At 36.2% G+C, this 27,708-nt stretch overlaps 1 protein-coding gene across 1 annotated transcript; it reads left to right on the top strand.

Annotated features, from left to right (window-relative positions):
• On the top strand, positions 1–27,679 carry LOC141513393 (Fc receptor-like protein 4). The gene is made up of 12 exons (XM_074223149.1): positions 1–84; positions 3,998–4,018; positions 5,616–5,861; positions 7,361–7,615; positions 7,905–8,189; positions 9,257–9,544; positions 10,445–10,552; positions 22,786–22,813; positions 23,709–23,791; positions 26,224–26,292; positions 26,990–27,021; positions 27,102–27,679. The coding sequence occupies exons 1-12, from the start codon at positions 9–11 to the stop codon at positions 27,219–27,221; spliced, it is 1,611 nt and encodes a 536-aa protein (XP_074079250.1). The 5' UTR covers positions 1–8; the 3' UTR covers positions 27,222–27,679.
• Positions 27,680–27,708: the final 29 nt, after the last annotated feature.

The raw sequence follows: 27,708 nt of genomic DNA, 5'->3' as shown, positions 1-27,708 counted from the left end.
TGGTGCTGATGAGGTCAGCCCCAACTTTGAATTTGTCTGGTCTCTTCTCATCCCTCATGGATCCACTTTTCATGCTGTCCCTTGGTGAGTAGTTTAATGCAAGCCCTTGGGGATATGGTGCAGATGAAGTCCTACAAAATTCTAGAAATGAGATCTCTGAATGGACTGTCTGAAATATGTTATTGATAAGTTTCATTTTTAAAAGATCATGATGAGTACCAGAGAAACAGTAGGACTTGAGGAGGACAAATATTATGATCTCAAAGAAAGGGGAAGAGAAGAGAATCCACCAATAACAGTCTAGTCAACAGAGTTTGATTTCTCTTCATGTCAAAATTCTAGACCATAAAGGGACCATAAAAAGGAAGCATCATAAACTTATTTCATTTTTTGACAGCATGATCATGCTAAGAGACAAAAGGGTTGTGAAAGATATTTTTACCTTGATTTTAGCAAAGCATTTGACAAAATCTTAATATTAATTGACATTCATCTAGCATGAGGTTTGCAAAATACTTTATAAGTATTATTTCATTTTACCTGTACAGTAACTCTGAGAGGTAGGTGCTATTATTATCCTTATGAGGGAACTGAAGTTAAGTGACACACAGCAAATAAGAATCTGAGGTCAGATTTAAACTTAGGTTTTCCTGAGTCTAAGACCAGTACTCTATTCACTGAACCACCTAACTACTTTTAAGCAGTTGCCCTTTTCAGTGAACTATGCCAGGTGCTGAGGTTACAAAGAAAAATAAATATCTGGAGAAAAAAGATGAAGAGGAAATGTATTCCAAACCTGTAGGATAATCTCTGTGAAAAAGAAATGGGGTCAGGACATGGAATTCTGAAGTTGAGGAACTATAAATTAGTTAAGCTGGAAAGTACAGTTTTTTTTTAAGAGAAATAATATATAATAAAGCTAGAAAGGACAAGTATAAGCAAATTGTGAAGGACTCTAAGTAACAAGCTGGGGTTCATGAGAAGTTTATATTTTATACAAAAGGTAATATGCAATCACTTGAACATTACAGGAGTGTTACAGTTAGATCCATGCTTTATGAAAGTTCTTTTGGTGAATATATGGTGAATGGGATGGAGAAGAAAGGGAATGAAATTAGGGAAAACAATTAGAAACACTGCAAGGGTCTAGGCAGAAGTGATGAGAGCCTGAAATGGGGAGGTAGAGATAATGGGGGGCAGATGTGATTAGTATTAGTAAGATTAGAATTAGTAATTAGAATTAGTAAAAATTAACAAAAGATTAGACATTGCTGGAATGTGAGAGGATACTCCTAGGTTACAAACCTGAAGGATAATGGTTTGGAAAAGAGGAGAAATTGAAGGAGAGTGTTTTAAAGGGGAAGATTGATATTGCATTACCAGGATACATTGATTATAAGAATAAACTTGGTTTTGTGGTATTGTAATTCAAAAGGGAGATTCAGGCTGGACATGCAGTTTTGGATGCCATTTTCATACAGATGATAATTGAACCCTTGGTGAGGAATGAGGAGGGAATGAGATCACCTATGAGAGAGATTAGGGAAAAGAGGAGAGGACCCAGGACAGAACCATGGGTGGAGGACAAATATAACTTTTTGACTTTAAAGAAATTAACAATGAAAACTGATTAGAGGGCCATTTAGTTATCATGGTTGAGTCAAAATAACATAAAAATGATAATTGTAACCAAATTAGTTTACAGATATAGTGATATATCAAGAAGACTGCTAAGCCAATTATAATTTACAGAAGCAGACAAAATAATAACATTTATTTGGAGAAACAAAATAATACCCAGGGAAACAGTGAAAAAACAAGATGGAGAAGAGCATTCAATATCTCAAATTTTAATATAAAGTAGTAATCATTAAAAACTATTTACTACAAAAAAAATTGAAAGGTAGTTTAGTATAGTAGATTGGAAAAAGAAGAATAAGAAATAATCATATATTAGAAATAACCAAATTCAATAACCTAGTGTTAAACAAATATGAATGCACCTATTATTTTTCAAGAATTTTGTTTTACAAGAATTATCAGAAAAATTATAAAACAATATGACAGAAATTAAAGTTTAAACCAACATTTCACATGTTTTACTATAACAAATTTGAAATGTATACATAATCTGAATAGGTCACACTATCAAAAATATAGTGGACAAGTTTAAATACCTTTTTTAAAGTTATAATTCTGAGGTGAATTCTTTTTAAAAATAATTTATTCCTATTTTTATCAAATTTCTCCCTATATCCCTCTTCTTTCTCCCTCCCTTATTCAGATAGACATTCCATATAACAAAAGAAAAAAAGGGAAGAGGAAGAGAAAAGATAGTAAGCAAAATGAAACATAACATTGACATAATTTGAAAATATTTGTTATTTTTTACACTTGTAGAGTCTCCTTTCCCCATCCCTGCAAAAGAGTGGAAGGTGAAGGCCTTCTCATAACTTTTCTTTGGGACTAGATATTTGTGTTGTTGTTGTTGTTGTAATTTTCCAACATTCACTTTTAATTCATTTTTGTGACAACAGTTCTTTCCAGTTACTTTATTGTAATCATTTTGTAAATGGTTTTCTTGGATCTATTTACTTTACTCTGCCTCAAGTGATGCAGGCCTTTCAATGCTTTTCTGCATTCCTCATAGTCTTCATTTCCTTGAATGCAATAATAATCCATTTCATTCATGTCCCACAGTCCCACAATTTGTTTTAACTCTCCTCAATCAATGGACAACAGCTTTGTCTTCAGTCTTTGGTTCCCCAAAATTTTGCAATAAATATTTTGATGTATGTGGTAACTTTCTTTTATTATCAATGAACTTTTTGCAATTCATGCCTAGTGGTGAAATGTCTGAATTGTTTTATCTGTCAGATTCCATTTAGCTTTCTACAAGATTGGCATCATAACTGTCGTAATAGTTCGCCTAGAACTTTCCTATCTTAGTTCAGAGAGGTTCAGTAACAGAGAGCTGGTCATCAGGAGAACTATTTTTTTTTCACCATAGTGTATATAGGCTAGATGACCACTGGTACCAAGATTGTGGTTGGTCACAGATTCTGCTAGGTAATTTTGAAGTTCCTTCTAACTTAGAGATTGTGTGAATTCAGACAGGGAAATTCAGAGTTCAAACATGAAGATGATTGAGGTGTAGACACATGCAAAGGCATAAACAGGTGACCTGGCAAAGGGGAGAGGAAAACTGGGTGATTTGTTCCCTGGTTAAGCATTCCTATTATGGAAAGAATCATCTGGCTAATGGTGGGGAATTGCGCTTATCTAGGGGAAGACAAATGGACATCTGCTCTTATTCTTTACCCTTCCTGTTTCATAGCAGGGCAGTTTCAATATATGTGGGCATGCATGTGTATGACAAGATGGTCCTTACCAAGAGTAAACTCCTAATCCTACTGTCAATGGAGTTAAATAGCACTAGATTTGGAATCAGAGGACTTCTATTTAAACTCCATCTCTGCCACTTGATATCCATTTAGATTCTTTGAGACTTAGTTTTCTAATCTGTAAGATGAGGTCTCTGGGGTAGATGAGCTAGAATTCCCCTTGCAGCCTTAAATCTATGATTGCATGATCAGACTAATGAAGAGTTTGTGTTTAAGTCAACTGAGGCAAATAAAAGACATTGGAACAGAGTGTTGACTTAGCCTGAAGTTAGGTGAAATAGAATTCAAATCTAACATTAGATTTTTAGGAGCTGTGTGATCCTCCTCAAGTCACTTAAGTGCTATATGCTTCAGTTTCCATAAATGTAAATTGTTGATTAATAATAGTGCCTACTTCTCAAAGTTGTGAGGATAACATAAGATAATATTTATACGATGTCTGAAATATAGTAGGTATTTAATAAATACTTGTTTCTTCCCTTCTTTCCTAGAGGGTGGAAGGATTGTTAGCTTCTTTATAAGAATAGCTATGGATTCTTTAAAAAATGAAAACAAATCCTGCCCTAAGTCATGGTTTTGATTCTCTCTTGCAGCTCTGGTCATTGTACAATCTGGTGAGTTTTTTTCCTTTGATTTTCATGATTCCTGAGAAATTGGTATTTCTGTAACCACAGATCTGTTATCTCTTGTGGGAGGAAGCGGTGTCTGCCTCAGTCTCTTTTTGGTGAGAGCTTGAAGGATGTGAAAATGATACTAATGCCAAAAGAGTCAGAACTTTTTTTGTGGTCATATCTGTTTTCTCTGGCCAGCTGGTGTGCAAAAACTCTTCAGGTTGCTATAAATGATTTTTTTTATAAATGAGTTCAGCTCTTTGATCTTTTTTAGGCATAGACTTAATGGTATTGCTGGATTAAAGAGTGAGGATGCTTTAGTGACTTTTTTGTTGTTCATTTATCTTATTTCTTTTTAATATTGGAGCTTAATGTGTGGTAAGGGGAGAGCATTCAGATATTTGACTTAGAATACAAAGATAAATAACATATAATTTCTACATATAATCTCATACCTCTTGGTATGAGAATACAGTAACTCTGATGTAAAGCAACATAGGAAATTCTGTAATATAGACTATGGGACCTTAGAATAGGGAGACTGTTCTTCCAATTGGTATGATGAAGAAAGGCTTTAAGATAGAAGTTGCATTTTTCTGGGTCTGGGAGGACCAGTAGGATACTGATAAGCAGTAACTGAGAATAGCGAATGGCTTTAATGACTGCAAAGAGAACATGTACAAAAACAGGAAGCAGGAATACTCATGGAAGGAAGCTTTTACAGAAGAAAGGGAGGGTCAAAGGGACTAAAGACAACTTCATCTTCCATGAAATTTTAATCAGTGCTAGCTCTGGATATAGCAGGGGCCCTATCCATACTTTCCTAGTGAGAAAGGGGTTTATGGTGGGTTGAGAGCAGTCTGTGCTTCTTTACCCTAATTTTCCCCTCTATCTTAACTGTTTAGGTCATTTTAATTCAAACTAACAATAAGCAGGCAAATCAGAGATGTAGTGGTTTCAGCTCTGAGTCTGGCATCAGGAATATTGAGTTCATATCTGACCTCAGATTCTTGATAGCTATGTGATTCTGGGCAAATCACTTAAACCCAATTTTCCTCAGTTTCTCATCTGTAAAATGTGTAGAGACTGGAGAAGGAAATGGCAAACCATTTAGTTGGCAAAACCAATAGTTTCTTAATCAAGAAAAGCCCATGATGGGATCACATAGAGTTAGGGATGACTGAACAAAAACAACACAACAGTTTATATCAACCCTTATCCCAGGTGCCAGAGGAACAAAGACAAAAGTCAAAAAGTGTCCACTTTAAAGGTGCCTCTAAACACCATGTACATAGAAAATTAAATATAAAGACTAAGTAATTGGGGGAGGGGATGGCACTAACTCTCTCTCTCTCTCTCTCTCTCTCCTCTCTCTCTCTCTCTCTGTGTGTGTGTGTGTGTGTGTGTGTGTGTGTGACCAGAACAAGCTCCTGTGTGTAATCAGAAGAAATTTCTTGTAGAAGGTAGTAACTGGGTTATGTTTGAAGAAAACTACTCCCATGTCATGGGAAGCAATCCATTTTCTATCATTCATATTTTAATTTCCAATGTTGGGACTGCATATATCTTTCATTTCTTCTCTTTTCCATCTTTTATTCAGTTTTTTCATCAAAACCAGTAATTTACCTCAATCCTCCATGGACCACTTTCTTCAAAGGGGAAAAAGTGCTTCTGACATGCAATGGATTGCAATTCTATGCACCAGGGAAAACAAAATGGTACCACAAGGGGAAAATACTCAAAGAAACTATTGGAAACAGCATAAAAATCAATAATCCTGGGACTTATAAATGCAAGATCAATAATTCACCCCTAAGTAACTCTGTAACTTTGACCTTTACTGTAGGTAAGAAAAGAGGTAAATTAATTAAGACATAAAAATGGTTTCAGTTCCATCTTTCTCTCCCTGGGAATCCCAGGACTCAGATTCTATTATTCAATTCTCCTGCAGGTCTAAGAGTCAAGACTCTGTTACCTCTTTTTCCAACTTTCATTCTACTATCTCAGATTTCTCAGAGTAGGAACCAGAAATGTAAATAGACTTATAACCTGATTGACTGTCAAGATAGTGTCACCTTTTACTATAAATGAGAAGTTGGAAAAAAGGGGAGTGTTTGGGGGAAAAGATCACTAGTTTTATTTTGACCAGGTAGAGCATGAGCTGAATATTTTCATCTGAAGAAAAAGATCAGAATGTAGAGAGGGTGAAAGTGAGGACAGAGGGGATAATTTGATCAAGATTCTAACCTTGCCAAGAAAAGGTGCAACACATTGTCTAAAGAGTTTTGATTATATCACCATGGGAATTGAGGGAGGATGTGATATGTTTCATTGTGATATTCATTTTATTACAGTGTTTTGGAATATCTCTGAGGAAAACCTATAATCTGTATCAAATATTAGATGATACCAGATCAATTTATTTGAACTTAAAAAAAGAAAAGAACCATGAGATAATAGTGATATAAATAAATGATGATGATGATGATAGTGGTGATGTTGATAATGATGGTAGTTTTCATTTATATATCTTTTTAGAGTTGGCCTCCTAGCCAGGAGGGAACTGGTATAAAATTTCTCCATAAATACTCACTACATGACCATGGGCAAATCACTTAACCTTTCAAATGAACTCTTTAAAAAGATGACTTTAGAGAAAATGTCGACATTCAGTAGAGGGATTTTTTTCCCCCAAGCATTCTTACACCAATGGAAATTAGAGGTTCAAATCCCATCTTTAATTTTGCATATGCTGTCTCATTTGATCCTCAAATAAACCCAGTGACATGGGCCATTATTATCATCATCTTTATTTTACACATAAGGAAAATGAGATTCAGAGAAATTAAGTGAATTTCTCAATCACATAGCTAGTATCTGAAGCAGAAGTTGAATTCAGTTCTTCTTTGCTCTGAGTTCAGTGAAACATTCATTAGGTCACTCTGATTCCAAGTAGAGTGCCTTGTTTCCTTCTACACAAATCCCAAATTTTGAGTCTGCTATCCAAAGACTCAGCAGATACAATGACAAGTAGTTTTTGGAAGAAGTCATCTCACTTTGGAGAGAAGGGAATTTGGAGCAGGGGATTAAGTCTAATGTTAGCCAGAGAGTACAAGAAGATCCTGGACATCTCTTGAAGCTTCAGACTAAGGGCTCCTTGATCCTTCTTCCTTCTACATTGTACACAGTAGACACTTAGTAATGGCCTATTGAATGTGTAGAGAAGTCCATTTCCACATAGGTTCTGCACAGTGACCTTTGTTAAAAATGAATAAATATAGCAATACTCAAAAGGTTTGGAGATTGTATGGCTAACCAACTAATGAATATGGATGTGTCCTACAGTTTCTTTGATCCTACGGATTCCATACCTTGTCTTTGAAGGAGACAGTCTGATTCTTCGGTGTCAGGAAAAAGCTAACAGTACTTTGACGCGTGTGACATATTACAAGAATGGAAAATCCTTCTCTGCTTTTAATCAGAGCTCAGATGTCTTTATTCCACAAGCAAACAAAAGAAACAGTGGTTTATATTCTTGTACTGCATTCAAACATATATCCTGGCACATCAGATCAAATGAAGAGGTTCTCCACATTCGTGGTATGACTGTCATTCCTATGGGGAAGCTTATAAGGGTAGTCAGTGTCAGGGTTACTGATTGGGGTAGGGATGGATATGATAGAGGAAAATCTTATGGATTGACCATTGATAGAAACTCAAACTGTACCAGTAATATCTCTTTTTAGGAATCTGGAATAGCAGGAATTAACCAGGGTTAAGAAAAATGAAACTGGGGAGGGGACTGTCCATGGGTATATATCCTTTGGTCTAAACATCTGTAGGTGCTGAAAAACCAAGGCTCACTTCTTTGTTGGATTCTTCTCTCTAGAACTGTTTTCAAGACCACTGCTGAAAACAATAGACTCTCAGCCCATAGAATGGAGCCCAGTGAAGCTGAGGTGTGAGATCCAGATTCCTCAAGAGAAGGCAAACATCCAACTTCTTTTCTCCTTCTTCAGAGATCCAGGGGCCATCCTATTGGGCCAGGCCAGAGTCCAAGAGCTCCAGATCTCTAAACTTTGGAGGGAAGACACAGGACCTTACTGGTGTGAGGTAGAAACTGTGCCTCCTGGGGTCTGCAAAAAGAGTCATCCAATAACAATGAATGTGAGGAGTAAGTGTGAATGAGAAAGTATAAAGGTCTGGAATTAAGAAGGAGGCTGGGTAAATGGTATCTTTGGCTTCTGTCTGACTTTTCCTGTGCCTGGTATAGAAATAGGACCCTTACTAGAGGCTTCCTGTTTAAGTGAAGCATCAGGAATAAGTTGAGAACTGCAAAAATTCAAGGCAAGAAATATAGAAAGCATTTTCTTTCATCTCCAGGTCCCCAAAGTTTACAATGTCTCCCAGACAAACTCTTCCCCATAATTTAAATGCATCTATAGCTGTGATTGTCTCTGCACGCGCGCATGTGTGTGTGTATGTGTGTGTGTGTGTGTGTGTGTGTGTGTGTGTGTGTGTATGCATGTATTGTGATGGAGATGGAGATAGATGTACTTTAAACTGAGTTTGCATCTGATGATTCAGATGAGCAAAATTCCAGGTTGGTAGACCAGGGGAATAGGACTTTTAGGAAAGGGTCATCCATTAACAGAATAAACAATCTTGAGAATCTACCATTTATAATACATCATGATAGGCACTGGAGACACAAGAGGAGAAATATGGTAAGTTCCTTTTTCTCAGGATGTCTACAATCTAGTTGGGGAATTATAAAAAAAAGTTTGTATGCTAAGGGCCAAGATAGTATAGAAATAAGTGGATTCAGCATTTATTAAATCTCTCCATGTGAAGATATCACTGGGAGATGGAGCTAGAAGTAGACTAGAGGAAAAATATGAATACACAGATGACCATTCCCTATCCTTGGAAAATGTTAGAGAGAAATCTGTTGGAGAAACTTGCCTCCCAAAGGGCAGTCCAAGACTATTTAATCTTGGATAATTGTTGCCTTTGGCCTGAATTTAGAAAGTTCATTAAGACTTGGGTTAAGAGGAGTGTTTCCTTCCCAAGAGTGATTTTGGAATTATCCTCTACTCTCATTCCTCAATATCTGATCCTATAATATTTTCAGTTTCCTTTACCCTGACTATTTCAACACTTCAAATGCTTCTTTCAGCCTCTACCTTTTCTCCAAATCCTCCATAGAAGAGGGTCTAACAATTTGCTGTGTTCATCTAGGAATTCCCATCTCTGGAGTTCATATGGAGGTGCAACCTAATAAAGGGAAGGTGATGGAAGGGCAGAAGCTGATTCTTCTTTGCTTAGTCATGGAAGGCTCAGGGAACATCACGTTCTCCTGGCACAGAGAGGGCACGGAAGCCATTCTGGGAAAGAAGATTCAGAGTTCCTTGGTAGCAGAGTTTGTATTTTCTGCTGTGAGGGAGAGTGATAGTGGGAAATACTTCTGCACAGCTGACAACAACAGCACCCTTATTCCCAGCCATTCTGTCAGCATCAATGTGAGAAGTACGTTTACCTCCATTCCTTTACTCTACTCTCTTTTCTTCTTCCCTCCCTTCCTTCCTTCCTTCCTTCCCTTCCTCCCTCCCTCCCTCCCTCCCTCCCTCCCTGCCTCCCTCCCTCCCTTCCCTCCCTCCCTCCTTCCCTTCCTTCCTTCCTTCCTTCCTTCCTTCCTTCCTTCCTTCCTTCCTTCCTTCCTTCCTTCCTTCCTTCCTTCCTTCCTTCCTTCCTTTCTTCTTCATATTAGGGACTCATCATATTAGTTTGGACACTAGCTCAGTTTAACTCACTTGAGAGCTCAGATCTCCTGTGCTCTAGTAATCTACCAGCTTCTTCAGTGGTAAGAATTGCAGGCTCATGCCACCACCCCAGTCTTTAGTCATTGTTTTTTTTTTAAATGAAGATGAGGGAGTTTTAAGGAATGTTAGACCATATCTTCCTTTACTAGACCTAGGGAGATTACATGGGCTAAAACCTATGCAGTTTGGGAATTACAGATACAAAAAATAGCTACAAAAATCCAACTTACAGGAGAAAACATTTGATTAGTAGTCTTACAGTCAAGGCCTTTCTTTGTCCAGATCCTTTCTTAGCTCCTCAAGAAATTACCATTTTATTCTCATCCCCCCCTGCTTCTACTCCCAGACCAAGCTGGGTTTCCCCTGAGTTTTTCTGTCTGTTTTCTAGGTCCCTACTCCTCTTTAGTCCAGATTGAATTCATCCTACAAGTTTCTGAATTTCTTTGCTCTTGGGGATAAGATTCCAAGAAGAGAGATATAAGCAAAGAGAAATCTTTTTTTCCACTGGGTCCCAGTCCAGATGAGGCAATAGGTTTTTTTTACCCCAGGAAATTCCAAGCCCTGAGTTTCTGTTCTCTAAGACTCATACTTTCTTTTGGTCCTGCAGGGAATGGAAAGAGTCTATTAGTGGGAGGAATCACCATGGCTCTGATTAGTGTTCTTGGTCTTATGGCTGTTGCTCTTCTGGTTTACTTCAAGCACCAAAGGAAATCAGGTTTGTTGATCTGTTATTTTTCCCTTGTCACAGTCAGAGACAATGAGGCAGATACTGGACTAGAAGTTAGTTGCCTTGGGTTTAAGGTCCAGCTCACCCTTGCAAGTTTCTATACCGATTAAAGTATCAGATGAGTCTTTAACTTGGGATGAAGAAAGTGAGGGACTGAGAGGTATTCTGACACTAAATCTTACACTTTAACATTTTAGATTTAACATTTAAAATTTTACACTTTAACATGCCAATTACTAATAATGTAGTCCCTGCTCCTAACCTCTTTGTAAAGTGCTTAGTCACCCAGTCCACAGTCACTTCCATATAACTGCTCCTGTCCTTCCTTTAGAAGAAAGGAATAATTCCAAAAGAGAGAAGTTGCATAAACATCATGGCAGATGTCAGGAGGGAGGGATCCCCCCTCTTTAGGGGGAAGGAGGCTTCATGGATGCAGCAGCAGAAAGTAAGACCTTTTGATAGGCTGAGATGGGACTCCACCTGGCTGGTGGAATAGTCTAGATACAGATCCAGAGGTAGGAGATGAATTAACATGTATTATGGACAGGGATTACTTTGACTGGAATGAAAAGTGCAGGAAGGGAATAATGTGAAGTGAAACTTGAAAAGTAATCTGGAGCCCAATTATATGGGTCCTTTCATGCCAGGATATGAAGATTATATTTTATTAGGTCTTGAATGGGAAGCCACTGAAGACCAGAGAGTACAGTCTATGGAGGAATGATAAAAAAAGAGGGGAGCCTGGGGTTCAGTTTGAGTTCTCTGTTCTCCCTTCACACGAGGAGTTTTCTTGGAGGAAAGAAGGATTAAGCTTGGGGTTACTTTTGTCTCTGAGCAGAGGGCAAGGAAAGGAGAAGAAGCATTTATTTAATGCCTGTTGTTTGCCAAGCACAATGCTCCATGATTTACAAAAATGATCACATTGAATCTTCACAATAACCTTGAAAGGCAGGTTCTCTTTTTGTTCCTATTTTACAGTTGATGAAACTAAGGCAAACAGTTTTAAGTGACTTACTCAGAGCCACTCACCTAGTAAATGGCTGAGGTCTGATTTGGACTCAGGCCTTTCTGATTCTAAACTAGACATTCTGTCCACTGTGTACCCAGCTGCCTCTTAGTTCCTCCAGGTTCTTGTGGTAATTACCACATGTTCCTCTTTGTTTTGTTTTGTTTTTTTGGTTTTTGCAAAGCTATGGGGTTAAGTAGCCCAAGGTCACAGAGCTAAGTACATATTAAGTGTCTGAGAAAGGATTTGAATTCGGGTCCTCCTGACTCTAGAGCTAGTGCTCTATCCACTGCAGCACCTAGCTGCCCCACATATCTTCCTCTTTGAATGTCTCATCCTCAGTTCCCAACAATGTTTAACCAAACAAACATTCCTCTTCTTGTAATATGAGCATTTAAAAGAATATTCAGACTGAAAGATATCTGGTCCAATAACCCCTCTTCATTTGACAAATGAGGAGATGAAGCCAAAGACCACAGTCAGTACTGCAGCTGTCTCTTCTGACTCAAAGTCTGGCTAACTTCATTGCTGCCACTCTGGGCTTAAACAAATTTCTGCACAGACTTCAACATTATAGGCTAAATTAGACACTTTTGTAGGGGGAAACTTTTGGAAAATTTTAAATGCAAATCATGAAAATATACTAATTTATCTAGGGCACTGCTTGCTGTCTTTGAATACTGATAATATAAAAAATAATCAATTTCACCCCCCAGTGGTCAGTCAACCAGCAAGAGCTTCCTCCTTGCATAGCATATCCTTCACTATAATACATAATTGTGCAACTCATACCTCCAATCATTTGATTTTTTGATATGGGCAGCTTTAATATGAAGGACTAGTAATAGTAGCTTTCAAAGGGCAGAAGGTAAATAGTGGTTATTCTAAGCCTCAGCCCAGGACTCATTTTCAGAGGTCAGAAGATGACATGATATCTAGGGAGTATGTTGATGTATGCCTCAGGGTATGATGTGGTATTTTTACATCTTAAAACAAAGTACTAAAATTACTCAGTCATTTCAGTGGGAATTTCTGTTTGCTCTTCAGGGTTAATTTCACTTCCTCAATAGGGGTTTATTTTCCTAGCATTTCTGAAAAATCAATGTCTACTTTGGGACCTAAAGTTCCCAAATGAGCAGTCTGGCAATTTAATGGACTTTTGTGGTGAAGGAAGAAACTACAAATTGTGGGACAAATTATGATAATACAATTAAGAAGACCTTTCTTTGGTTATCTGCTGATGTCATTTTTCTGCCTCAGTGAAGTCAGTTAAACTCCGTGAAGTTGTTAAACTGCAAATGATAAGATGAGAAGGTTGGGTACCTCACATATTGGATGATAGAATTCGTGACAGGCTATATGATGGAACAGGTCTGATTAGTTGGATTAACATTTAATCAAATATTCAACTTTATAAATACAGGATCAAGAAGATGTCCTAAAAGAGATCTGAGTTTTTAAGCAGACTGCAACCTCAAATGATCCGAAAGTGGAGAGACTTCTAGTCTAGACATTCATTATAATAGATACTTTCTGCTATCCCTTTTGAGTCTGAGATTTTGTGATGACCTCCATTGATGAGGAACTCTACTTTTAAGGCAGTACATTTCCTCTTTTCACACTTCTTTGACAAGAAGTTTTTTCTTATATTGAATAAAAGTCATCTGCAGGATGATTTCTGCTCATTGTTCCTGGTTCTAAACTCCAAGATTAGTGGAAAATTGGTCAATGAAAGATACATGAAAATATTTTAATGGATATTCAATTCTCCCTTCTTGCCACTCCTCAACAAGTCTCCTTAGTTTTCTTTTTCTCATCCCTTTGTAGGCACAGCCTACTTGAGTTCAGTTCTGCCTTTGAGGAATCATTATTCAGACTCAGGAAAGCATTATTCTACTCGGGTGGAAGAAAATAAAAATTTATTAAATGAAGTTACAACACATAAGAAAATGGTAGGTAGAGAGAAAGAGAGACAAAAAAAGGATCAGTCAAGTGGAGCTGAATGGGCCAAATAGTCAGAGAAGACTGGTGTGGAGTGGAGGTCCCACCCAGATTTTTATAGTCTTGTTCTTATCCAGAGGGCAAAAAGTCAATTTCCTCCCCTCTTATGGACCTTGAATTAAGTAGAGGGTGAAGCCTAAGGAGATCAGCTTACAAATTTTACATTAAACAATAAATCAATGATAGTTGATTTACATCTCAAGAATGGGGATCTCCTCCCAATTTGACAAGATTTGTCAGTCTTTAAGATTACAAATTTTATATCTGTTACATTCATAATTCTCTACATCTTGTCAATTTACCTCTTAAGAGTAAGATACCTCCACCCACTTTAACAAGATTCAATGGTCTTTAACATTACAAATTTTGTCTCTGTTACAATCATAATTCTCTATATCTTTTCCCTGCATCATTCACCCCTCAAAATTATTTGGGACCCACATTCTTCTGGACTTTTCAGAGTCCATTTGGAGATGAGTGTATTACAATGAGGAATTCATTGAGGCAGGGTCAGAGAATGATTGGCTGGCAAACCTGACTGGCATCCTGCAGAGGCTGGTTTGGGAGATATATAGTTAGAGAAACAAAATTCAAGGGGAAAATTGAGCAAACAAAAACAAGAGATATTTTAACAAAGAAGGTATTTAAAAGAGGTTCAATAATTGGGAAAAACTACAAGGTCTATAAAGAGCAAGAATTATACTTCATGATCCTAAGCCAGTATCAAAATACCATTTATAAGAACATGGGTTCCAATATAACACAGATTCATTGAAAATTCTATTTTGCTTTGGCCATGTTTAGAATGAACACAAATTCTAGTTGAAGAATGGATCTCTCTTTTGAAGCATTTAAAAATATACCAATAGACATTATCCTGATATAAAGTCATACTGATATTTCTTTTCCTTAAGAGAACTTATGGTAAAAAGTCACATGCTATGTTAAAAGACTAAGACAAAAATACTAGCCAAGTATTTAAAATTTAGAAGATAGAGTTTCAGTGGTTCACTCTCATATTTAATTATGCACCTGGGATGATCATGGCAATTTGCTACTAAAGAGCAGAGAGGGACATGAGGACATGTTCCCTTATGAAATCACACAGACAATCCTTTTCAATGAACCAGGTGAGAGATTCCTCCCCAGTTGAGGCTAGGGCCATTCTTTCAAAGATCACTTTTGTATTTAACATCAAACCCCATAGGGCTGATGGCTTCATTGGCATATTGTCCTTCTATCTTAACATACCTGATGTCAGACAGATCAATTATCAATATATTGTAATATAGCAATTGCCTGTAACCAGAGCTTCAGGTGACTTGAGTAATAAGGAGAACCAAGAGTGTGTCAGGCTGAAATTTGGTATAAGAGATGCAAGGAAAAAATTCAATTGTTGCTTATGTACCTAAGGACAGTGCTGTAAATGAAATGAAATAAACAGATTTTTGAGGTGTAAAAAAATGCAATTAACTTTAATTCATATTTTTTTTATAAAATCACCTTTTTGCAATGAACCCATTTAGTTATTAACTATGTTTAAAAAAACTAAACATCTCTTTCTGGCTAGGAAGTTGCCCATCATCTACATATTTCTCACATAACAATTGACTAGAGATTGCCACAGAGAAATCTCAAATTATTATTATTTTATCTTCCTTATGTTACATAGGTGCTTTCCCCTCAAAGCAAATAACCACAGTTTAGTCCTAGTTTACATATATAGCTAGAAACTTCTATCCATAAACTTTTAACTGCTAGTCATTTTCAGAATACAAATTATTACTTTCAGAATTCTTTAAAAAAGCCATTAGAACATTTTAGGTAACATGTGTTAGTAATTTAACATGTGTTAGTAATTCCAATGCAATTAAACAATAGTAAAAACAACGAGGCATTCAAGTCAAATAACAGCATAAGTTATTTTGCATGAATCCACAGATTTATCCCAGAAGGGGTCATAATTTGTGACACTTCCCTTACCACTCCTTCAAAGCAATCACATATCAATTTCCAGGCTTCAACATTACAGTATTCAAATAGCTTATGTGTTCACAAAAGTAGCCAAACACTGCAAATATGATTTCTTTGAAGTTACAAAAGAATATTACATAATTGATAAATACATCTTATTCATCGATAAGTTAGCTTACAGAGAGACCACACAATTGTTATCTTCAGTCAGTCAGAGCTGCCTGAAGTTACCATGGGAAAGTCCATATTCTTGACTTCTTTAAAATTAAACTTACATCACCAACCTACATTGAACATAAGATTCCTATTTAAACATCTTATTCCCCTCAGAACAGAAGCAAAATGCTATAAATGCTAGGTAATGTTAATACACTTTCCCATTTTCAAACAACAGATGTTAAGTAGATTTTACTTTTAACTATATATATATATATATATATATATATATACATGTATATACATATATATATATAGTCCCTTCCATAAACATGTGAAAAGAGACAAAGATTAATACAAACTTTTTCCTTTACCAACAAAAGACCTTGTGAGATTGTTGACAATGTATTATCAATATCAATTTAACATCAAAACAAATAAGATTACAAAATTTAGTACAATATTTCTCTTTCCCAAAAGAAATCAGCAAATATATTAATTTGATTCAATATTCCCAAATTCCTTGTCAGACAATTTATCCCAATTTTCCTTCTTAATAACATATATAAATTCTCAAGACTTGTTACAGAACTTTCAAGGATGACTAAATTACTCTTATTTAGCTCTCAGATAGTTTCCTTTCTTAAACACAAAGTGGTGACCTTTTCCTATCGAAGGCCTTCCTGCCGTCTTTTCAAAGCCTCTTGAGGGCAGAAAGTCCACATTTACTAAATATTAGTTTCAATTAACATAAGTTGAATACAGCCTTCAATCAATATTAGGTTAACAAAATTTAGCTCACAGTTGAGATTATTTCACAAACTTTGCCACTTACAAACTTTCAAATGTTATAAGGGATTAGATTTAGTTTCCAACTTCATTAATTACTTAATTTTAAATTAGACCTTTTAAAGTAACTAAATTCAAAACCCAAACTAAAAGGAGTGATATTTAAGTCAGGTAACTGTAATTATTTCAGATCTGAATTACACACACACACACAACTCTTTTGTATAAAGATTTCAAAATTTACCAAAGTAAGATTTTTGGATATCCTGGCCAGCACCAAAAATCTCAAAAACATAGAAACAATTTTCCCACCTCCAGGCCAGTGAAGAGATGTGAAAAGGACCCGTTGATGATTAAATACACACACACACACACACACACACACACACACACACACACACACACACACACACACTTGAATGTACCAATTAAGACCAGTCAAAAATAATTTTTAGAAACAATCAAAATTTCTTGAGAATCTCTTATATATTCATTACAATTTTGAAATAGCCTATCTATAGTTAAAATTGAATGCAATTTTTAAGTAACTTTATAAAGTTCAAATCCAGTTACTCTATTATAGAGATATTAGTTATTAGCAAAGGCTTAATTAAAAGATGGAATTTGAATTTCCTAGTGCTAGAAAAAGTTATCTTCCTTTTTTTTCTCCATTTTTCTCTTAACTAATTGGCCACAGACTTCTCAATCAAACTGTCCATTTCCCGTCCTGCTCCCAAGGGTGGGACTTTCTCAGCCCAGTTAATGTTTTTAGGGAATGGGGCTTGGAACTGATAAAACTTGCATAAATTAAGGAAAACTTGTTCATTTTCCCCTCTCTTCCCCAAACAAGGAAAAAGACATGGGGGTCCCCTATTTTTAACAATGTAGTCAAAATAAGTTTTGGGGGAATGTTACCCTTCCTGCAGTGAAGCATGCATTCTATATGAGACATAGGTTTAATTTTCGAAATTCTAAAAAGGAAGATATTCCTTCTCCCTTCCCTCTCCCCCTACAGAGGATGGGGGCTACAGAGAATGGGAGAGCGCCTTTCAAAGAGAAAAAGAGAAAGAGGGTTCCACCCAAAGATAATTTCCAGGAAGTCAGGTGTTTGCTAATCAAATCTAATTTCTCCCAAGGAGCTAGGACACAGCCCAGGGGGTGGGAGTCTTTGGTACCAAGTTTTCCCCATGTTTTAATTCTCCTAAACTTCTAGATAAAGGAAATATGGAAATATGCAAACATCTTTCCTGAACAACCTTTCACTCCACAGTGGGGGTCCAAACACCTCAGGGCTGCTATCTCCAGTTAGCCTGAACAAAACACAGGGCAGCCCCACACAAAGGCTACTGCAAAAACACACATAGAAGGAGGGCTACTTTTTTTTTCTTTTTTTCCTGCATGTCCAAAAATCTAGGTTCTAAAAAAGGAGTGGGCTTTTCACCTATGGAGCTCAATCCAGTTTCCTAAGTCTGGGCAGAGAATTAACTCTCCTGGCTGGCTTACCTTTATGTAGCTGGCTACTTAAGTTCAGTTCTGCCTATGAGGGATCATTATTCAGACTCAGGAAAGCAAGGGTGGAAAGAAAATAAAAATTTATTAAAAGAAATTAAAACACATAAGAAAGCGGTAGGGAGAGAGAGAGAGAGAGAGAGAGAGAGAGAGAGAGAGAGAGAGAGAGAGAGAGAGAGAGAGAGAGAGAGAGCGTGTGAGAGAGAGAGAGAGAGAGAGAGAGAGAGAGAGAGAGAGAGAGAGAGAGAAGAATTCCCTTCCCCCTTAAGGATCCAGAATTAGGTAGAGGGTGAAGTCTAAGGAGATCAGGATATAAATTTTACATTAAACCATGAATCAATAGTAGTTGATTTACATCTCAAGAATGGGGATCTCCACTCAATTTGGCAAGATTTATCAGTCTTTAAGATTACAAATTTTGTTTCTGGGAGAAAGGAGGATTATAGTGACATAGTTTTAGGGAGCCAATAGCCAAGAAGACACAGAGAAATCACTGGGGTGATAATATTATGGGGTGATAATATTAAGTAGAATATTTTCCTTCAATTTCCTACCAAGTGGAAGAAGCTAGCCCAAGAGGAGAGTTTCCTTGCTAGAATAAGTCAAGAAAGCTGAGGTCATGATAGAGGATCAGTCCAAGTTAGGAAAGCATGTTATCTTATTGACTTATTGACTGTGTAATCTAATGCAACCCTGACCTTTCAGTATTCTAGGGACAGGGGTGTCAAACTTTTAGAAACCTATATAACTAAGGGCAGCTAGGTGGCATAGTAATAGAGCACTGGCCCTGGAATCATAAGAACCTGATTTCACTTAATGATTACCTAGCTGTGTGATCTTGGGCAAGTCACTTAACCCCATTGCCTTAAATAAAAAAAATTAGAAACCTATATAATTTATAAGAAGCAGGACCAATCAGATTAAACTGTAATTGGATAATGTTTTACAAAATAAATAAAAAATACAAGCCAATAGTTAATGTTAACATGAGATTTTCTAAGTTAATATGTAACTAGCAGTGATCCATTTATATCTGAATTTTCGTGTGTGTTCAACTGTTTAGCTCTTCTGGACTGTATCACCTATTAAAACTTGTCAAGGGTCACAAATAGAATGTAATTAATATTACCAATGAGTATAATAATAAAATGCACTAATATAATAAAGTATGAACTTTGAGGTTTGCAGGTACAATACACCTGGTAGACAGTTCTCCAAGATTACTTGACTCTATATCAATGAAATCTAACTCTTATGCCTAGAAATGCATAAATAGTGAAATGGGCAATTTCTCATTTTCAAGTTCATGTACATATTCTGAGTGTCTGCATTGTGTAAAGGATAATATGATGGGAATAGCCATGACATTTGAATACTAAAATTTGGATTTGAGTTCAGGCTCTACCATTTACTTATCTCTGTTATTTACTAACTTTGCAATATTGGGCCAATCATGTAACCTCATTAAAGCTTAGTTTTTTCCTTAATCAGTAATACAAGAATAATCACTTTTGTATTATCTAGCTCTTAGGATTGGTGTGAGGCTCAGATGAGATAATATGTGAGAAATACTTTTAAAGTCAGGGTCACAATCTGAATTCACACTTACTAGCCCCTTGACAATTTCAAAAGGCTCCAAAGGATCTTCCCATCTACATTTTCTCCTCAGTCTTATCCATCCTTCATATTACTGCTCCAATAATCTTTCATGAATAAAAATCTAGTTGGAAGAAGTGATGTATATCTGTGGTCCTTGCTGCTAGAGAATATAAGGGGGGAGATGTATTTCTTGAGTTTAGGAACTCTGAGTTATAGGGCTAACATAATTGGGTGCCAAACTAAGTCTGGCACCAAAATGGTGAACACCAGAAACAGAGGGCCATGAAGCTACCTAAGGAGAAGCAAGTCAGAAAAAAAATGGAGAATTAAAACTTATATACACCTTTCAGTAGTGGGATTGCCCTGTGAGTGGTATTGTGCTTCTTGTCTGGGCAAGAGATGGGGATTCCATTTAAAAGAAAATACAAACTCAAAACATTCAATTTGAAATCTTTCAATGGCTCCTTAGTAGATAAAATTCAAATGCTTTTTGACTGACATTCAGGGTCCTCTTCAATCTGATACCATTCTAACTTTCTGGACATAGCCAGAATTAAGAAATGGTAATCTCTTCTGGGGCTAAGAGGGGAGACAGCCAAGTCAGAATATAATTAAATGCAGACTAAAAGATCATGAAATTTTGATGGCAGGGTTTCCTTGGGATACCAAAATGCAATGGACTGAGATAAGATCTAAAAAGCAGAAGAAGTAGACATTCTTCTTTTAGAGAAGAAGTAGAGATTGAGAAGGAGGTTAAGTCACTGCTATCTCTGGAGGCTAAAATTTGGGAAACTGATGGTGATACCTGACTTGGCTAGCTTTGGTCCTTTTGTGACATCTGTGTGGTTTTTCTGATTTCAATGGGTTCTGATAAGATGTAAAGATTAAAGGCAGGGTTCTCAATGCTGCCCCCTGACTTAGAAGAAAAGATCATAGACTTGGACATTAGTTTATATTAATTCCCTCCATGAATGTTACACTCAGACAATCTGGCTTGCTTACCATTTCAAACCATTCCTTATACCTTCTTGTTTGTGTACCTTTGTTCATGATACTACTTATGTTGGGGATAGTCTTCTTTGGTTTCTGAATTCTTACTCATCCTTCAAAACCTATTTCAAATGGTAGATCAGTCAGAAGTGTTCCTATATTTCTCCACTCAGGAAAGACTTTTCAATCTTTGAGTCTCATATGGTACTATGTACCTTTCTAGTATAAACAATATGTATTGTTTGTATTACAGGTATGTGCCATATCCACCTAATAGACTGTAAGGTCTGTAAGGGCAGGGACAGTCACTTATCTAAATTTGACATCTCTCCCAGAGCCTAGAGAATGTCCCTTCTGCACATAATAGTCCTTCATAAATGTCCATAATTTTCCAGGTTATAATCTTTGGGACCCTAAAGTCTTTTCGAGAAGTCAATATTCATGATGAAACAATTAAAGCACTATTTAATACGTTATAGAATGAGAACTTTGTTTAGTTTGTATGTTAGTTTTTAATATATTAGTTTGTAATCATTTCAGGAACTAATGGACCAACAAAATAATAAATGGCCAGCTGATTGCAAGTTCCTTAATCTCCCAGTCATATTTTATACTCACACAACACATATATTCATAGACGCACATATATCATATATATTTATAAATATACATACATATAAGCATATTAGCACCCAGCACAAACCTTGACAAAGTATACCTTGAGGAACCAACATAAAACTTACCCTTAAATCATCTTTTTACAAATCCAGTTCCTTTGGCTCAGGGGAACAGAATAAGAGAAAAAGTATAAATATGAAGTGCTTTGTAAACTTTAAAGTGCTATGGAAAGTCTAGCCATTATTATGCCTGGAAGCTAATGTAGAAGTTGGATAGAATGGACTTGCAGTCTGGAAGAAATGAATTCATATTCAGCCTCAGACACTTACTAATTGTGTGGTCCTGGGAAAGTCACTTAGTCCCTATCTGCTTCAGTTTCTTCATTAGTAAAATGTGGATAATAATAATAAACTGCATAGACAGGGTTCTTGTGTGGATTAAATTAGCTAATGTTTGTAAAGTACTTTACATTCTTTACATTCTATTATCTATTATTAAATTTCAAGAAACAAAGTTCTGTGTTGTAGAGAGAGTGCATCATTTGATAGTCTCCTATTTTAAATAATAAATAAAATCATATACATTTATATACCATCAAGTTTTAATTCCTTTAATCTTATATTTCTGATCCAAAAATTGGTTTCTCAGTCTCTGATTATGGTTTGTAAGTCTTAATGTTAACCCCTGCCCTGAAGGTAGGCTCTATTTGTGTGAAGAAGCCTGGTCCACTTCTAATTGGTCTACCACTACCCAGTCACAAAGTTGGCTTTCTCAGTTGTGTAAATAATCAAAGTAAAGACCAATCTGAGAAAGCAGGAAACTGGTCTGGTTAGCTCTATAAGAGACTAAATAAATTCTTAAAATTATGACATTTTGGAAAGGGAGAAATCTCAATGCTTCATATGTTATAACAGATCTGATAACAGCATAAAATATCAAGGAAGAAGAGGAGAACAGTCCTGATGCTATTTGGATCTTTGTCAGGTTCTGACAGAGAACAGACCTTATGTATGGGTTAGAAAATCAAAAAGTAATCAATGACACCTTTATGTGTAACCTGATTGGTTGACTGTTAAAATTTTATGATTCTGTGATTTCTCTAAACACTTTTTCCTTCTTTATGCTCTTGTTTGATAACTTTAATGATATCTTCCATCTAGTTTTTTGGTAAGATCCTAGAAAATAAAACTTCATGGATAAACAGACTTTTTGTTAATTCATTTAGCCTAAGAAAATTAAGATTAACAATATATCTTTGTGTTTTTGTGTGTGCGTGTGTGTGTGTGTGTGTGTGTGTGTGTGTGTGTGTGAGAGAGAGAGAGAGAGAGAGAGAGAGAGAGAATTTATTCTTATTCATATTTATAAAGTACCTGGAGTATATCTTCTTCCCCCATCCATCCTCAACTAATTATTCTTGCTAGCTAGGTGCTACAGTCAGTTGTTTCTAAAGGAATTTCATTTTTTTCAGTGTCCCCTAAATTTTGATGCCTTTGGGGAAAGACCCAGATGCCCTGAAGTAGTTGTATATTTGCCAGAGACAGACACCTCTACTGATAAATTATTTTACTTTGTTTTTCAGGGGAAAATTCTTCCATAGCCCTGCCCAGGTGAGGTCTCTGCTTTTTTCTGCTGCTGTTTTGTTTAAAGGTGTCTACAATGCAGAAATATGGAATTGAGTCCAGTTACTACTATTTTTCTCAGTGACTAGAAATGTCTTATTCTTTTTATTTTGTGTTTGCAAGGCAATGGGGTTAAATTACTTGCCCAGGATCACACAGCTAGATAATTATTAAGTGTCTAAGTTCAGATTTGAACTCAGATCCTCCTGACTCCAGGCCAGTGCTCTATCCACTGTGCCACCTAGCTGCTCTGACTTGCCTTATTCTTGTTTTAACTCTGCATAAAACTCATTCCCTGGACACCATCATCCTTTTACCCCCTTCCATCCTTCCATCCAGGGCATATATTTTGTTTTTTGCTTGAACCTTGTGTTAACAAAGTATTTATTTCTTTGACTCACTAGTCATTTATCTCTTCTGTCCATGCCAGTGACTCAGGTTTCTGTGATAATCACACTGGACTTCTCACCATTCATAGCATGATTGGTATTTATCCAACAGCCTCTGGACAGAGCCCAGCCCAGGATCAATCTCAGTCATAAGCTGAGATAATGTCTTTGGGGGATAATGCCATTTACTTTAGTTCTCCTCTCAAGAGTTCTAGAAGCTGGTGTGTGATTAAATGTACTTTACTGTCTCCAAGCTGTCTGACCTATTCCAATCTGGTCTACCACTAAGAGTGACTATAAAAGGAAAACAATCTGCTTGGTGTTATCACCCTATAAATCAGCAGAAATCTCTATGCTCTCTCAGAGGGCTGGCTTTCCTAAAATCTTGTGTCATTCTTATTCTCCTTTTTCTCAGGGTTTTTCCTCTGACCACATGCTTTACATGTAGTTGTGTTATTCTTTCCAAAAAAAGCATGTCTTTCTGTATCTTACAGGAACTCTCCCCTTCAAATCTCCCAAGAAGCCATGGGATCAAATGCACCCACTCAGTTGGAGCTGCAGGAAGTACATAGTAATGGTAAGGATCATGCTTTTCTCAAGGTAAACTCAGAAAGTAGAAGTAAGGGAGAAGAATAGGTGAGGAACCTTGTTGAGGAGTTGGGGGAAAAAAGGATAAATGAATATTATCCTTTAAATGACTTTTTTTCACAATTGATATTTTATTTTATTTTTCCAATTGCATGTTTTGAAAGTTTTTTAATATTTATCACATGCATATGAACATTTGTAAGTTACATAATTTCCTTTTACTCTCCCTTCCCACCACCCTACCCTCAACAGCAAATAGTCTGGTGAACAATGGACATATACATTTGTGTTTAACATGTTTACAGAGTAATCGTTTTCTGTGTGAGGCATTAGGACTAAGGGGGGACAAAGAAAATTATGAATTGGAAAGAGGTGCAAAAGACAAGCTTTTAATTTTTTTTAAGGCAGTGGGGTTAAGTGACTTGCCCAAGGTCATACAGCTAGGGAAATATTAAGTATCTGAGGTCAGATTTGAACTCAGATCCTCCTGACTCCAGGGTCAGTACTTTATCCATTGTACCACCTAGTTGCCCCAACACAAAAAGACAAAATTTTTAAAAGTGAATGTAGTTTTCATCCAGATTCTGTAGGTTTTCTTTGTTTTGCTTTTCTTCCTCTGAATGTGGATAGCTTAGTACATACATGTCTCCCAGGGTTATTCTAGGTCTCTAAACTACTGAGAGGAGCTGCAGACATCAAGACTGATCAACTCACAATGTTGTTAATGTGTTCAATGTTCTCTTGGTTCTGCTCTCTTAGCTCAGCATCAGTTCCTGTAATTTGTTCCATGCTTCTCTAGAGTCTGACCATTCATGGTTTCTTACAGAACAATAGTGCTGCATAACATTCATATACCATAATTTGTTCAGTCATTCCCCAAACAATAGGCATTACCAATTCTTTGCCACTACAAAAAGAGCTGCTGTGATTATTTTAGAACAAGTAGAACTTTTTCCATTTTTTATGATTTCTTCTGGTTATAGTATTGGTATTACTGGGTCAACAGATGTGATCATTTTTTGTTGCTGTTTGAATATAGTTCTCCATTTCTCTCCAGAATGGTTGGATCAGCTCCCAGCTCCACCAACAATGTATTAATGTCCCAATCCTTCACATCTTCTCCAATATTGATCATTTTTCCTTTTTGTCATCTTAATCAATCTGATAGGTGTGAGGTGGTACTTCAAAGTTGTTTTAATTTGCATTTCTCTAATCACTAGTGATTTATATCATTTTTTCATATGATTGTATGTAGTGTTAATTTCTTTGTTTGAAAACTGCCTGTTTATATCCTTTGACCATTTATAAATTGGGGAATGGATTGTAACCTGATAAATTTGATTCAGTTCTCTATATATTTTAGAAACAAGACCTTTATCAGAACTCCTAGCCATGAAAATTGTTTTCCAGTTTTCTATTTTCCTTCTAGTCTTGGAAGCATTGATTTTATTAGTGCAAAACCTTTTAAATTTAATATAGTCAAAATCATTCATTTTGCAATTTATAATGTACCTATTTCTTGTTTGGTCATAAATGTCTCTCCTTTCCATAGATGTGACAGAAAGAGTATTTATTAATCTATTGACTGCTCTATGGTATTGCCCTTTATGTCTAAATTATCTACCCATTTTGACCTTATTTTGGTGTAGGATGTGAGATGTGGGTATACGTCTAGTTTTTGCCATGCTATTTTCCAGTTTTTTCCAACAATTTTTGTCAAATAGTGAGTTCTTATACCAGAAACTAATGTCTTTGGGTTTGTTGAGCAGTAGTTTACTAATAGTCATTTGCTACTATTTCTTTTAAAAGACTTTCATAAGGAACTAACCAATTGTATATTGGTTTCAGAGTATAGTACTTGGAACAATAGGCAGTAATCATACTCTGCATATTTTTATTCAACATAAAGGAAAACTTCCTGTCAGCAAAGTATAAAGAAAATAAAATACATTGCCTTGAAAGGTAGTTAAGATCATGATCATTGAAGATTATCACAAAATCTCAGAATAGAAAGGAATATCAGAAGGTATCTAATATAATACATACCTGAATTAGAAATCTCTCTATTTCACACTCAATGAATGATCATCAGATTTTATTCACAAAATTCCAAAAAGATGGAAACCACTACTCTAGTACTTCTTGAGGTAGAATATTCTACCTTTGAACAGAGGATGAAAATTTAAGACTTCCTTGGCCATTCAATTTCTTCTTATTAGATTTGGTCCAATATCTTACCATTGTCTGGTATATTTTATTCAGCTAAAGGGTTGGACAAGAAGACATTTCTGATGTCCAACCCTGAGTCTATGAATGTGAGGTAAGTCCATAAGGTCTTTCTAATCATCCCAAGTTTGAATTATCTGTGAGTTGGCTGGAAAAAGTCAGTAGCCTCCTAGACAACCTTATTTTCTATTCTAGAGACTCTTGTTGCTAGAGATGTGATCTATTCAGAGGTCTGGATAACACAACAGGGAAAAGAAGGTGCAGGTAAGACATTGTGTGTGTGGGGGGCTGTAACTAAAGAGTATTTTTGTTGAGTCTTAGATCTTATTAGATCTCTAACTTTGTTACTGTCTTCTTGGAAAACTTGTATGGATCTTGGAGGCTTATTTGATTCCCTGTTTAACCTCTAGTTTCTAGGGTGTATATTGAAGAGAATCAAAGGTGCCCCTTTCATCTCATTATAGTCTCTTTCCATAGAACAGTGCTAATGGACAAATGAAGAGTTACAAAGTGTTTTGGGTTTGTATTATATTGGGGAAGTTTCTGATCTTGGGTGAGGTTTCATTTTTTTATAGTTAATGGAGAGCACTGTCAGGCAGCAATCAAAGGTGGCTCTATTAAGGAATTCTCATGATTATATATACAAGTTGCTAAAATGTAAGGGCAGGAATCAGGGATTAGAAGAAGAAAAAACTTTGTTAGTGGGATATTGGGAGATGATTTTCTGTGTCTCTGGAATCTGGGCAAGTAATTAGCAAAAGATGGACTAAAGGATGGATAAAACAGAAAACTGAGACTGTTTAATCAGGAACAGAAATGGAAAAAAGGAATCGCCTTTTAAAGAGAAATGACAATGACCAATAGAAAGGGTACAGAGTATTCTGGGCCCTTGAAGGATAGAAGATAAGTTCTAAGATGGAACACTATTGCCCTCCACTTAACTACCCTATTTCCTCCATAGCAGGTGCCTCAGGGAAACCTCCAGAGGACCAGGTGAGTCAACTTATTCCTTGACTTCCCAATCCTATTCCATTTCTCTCCCTTCTCTATGACTTTACATTTCTATTTTGCAGGACTACTCAGCCATCTACTTTGCAGTGAAGAAGGCAGAAGTCCAAGGAGACTCAATTGAGAATTCCTGTACCATGAATGAGAGCAATGGAGATAGCACAGATTATATTCTAATCTCTTGAGCCATCTATAAGCCATGGGTATACACTTGGCACATTCTTTAAAGATCTTAGAGGTTTTTTATTTTACCTGTTCTTTCAGGATTCTACTTTCTTCTATTTCATGGGGAAGCAGGCATTATTAAGGGAAAATTTGGTCAGGAGGTCTAGGACTACAGAGTAAATCCATGACTTATGAAATTTTATGCTTTTATGACCTCTGTTTGCTCCTTTGTATTCTTGAAGGACTCAAGATGGTGAAGCAGCAGTGCCTCTTTATTTTGATATTGGGAAAAGTGACAGAAGGTCACACACACATATATAAATATGTTTATATTTGTGTATATGTATATAGTGGAGAGGGAAAGGGTAAATTAATATCTTTGCCAAGAAAACTCCATATGGTGTCAAAAACTTAGACATGATTTAAATAAATGAACACTCCCAAAATTTATATATATATAATAAAAAGCACAACATACTAATACTCACATTATATATATATATATAT

Source organism: Macrotis lagotis, chromosome 2 (assembly GCF_037893015.1).
Source record: "Macrotis lagotis isolate mMagLag1 chromosome 2, bilby.v1.9.chrom.fasta, whole genome shotgun sequence".
NCBI classification, from domain to species: Eukaryota; Metazoa; Chordata; class Mammalia; order Peramelemorphia; family Peramelidae; genus Macrotis; species Macrotis lagotis.
This window is presented reverse-complemented; position numbering and strand designations above follow the sequence as displayed.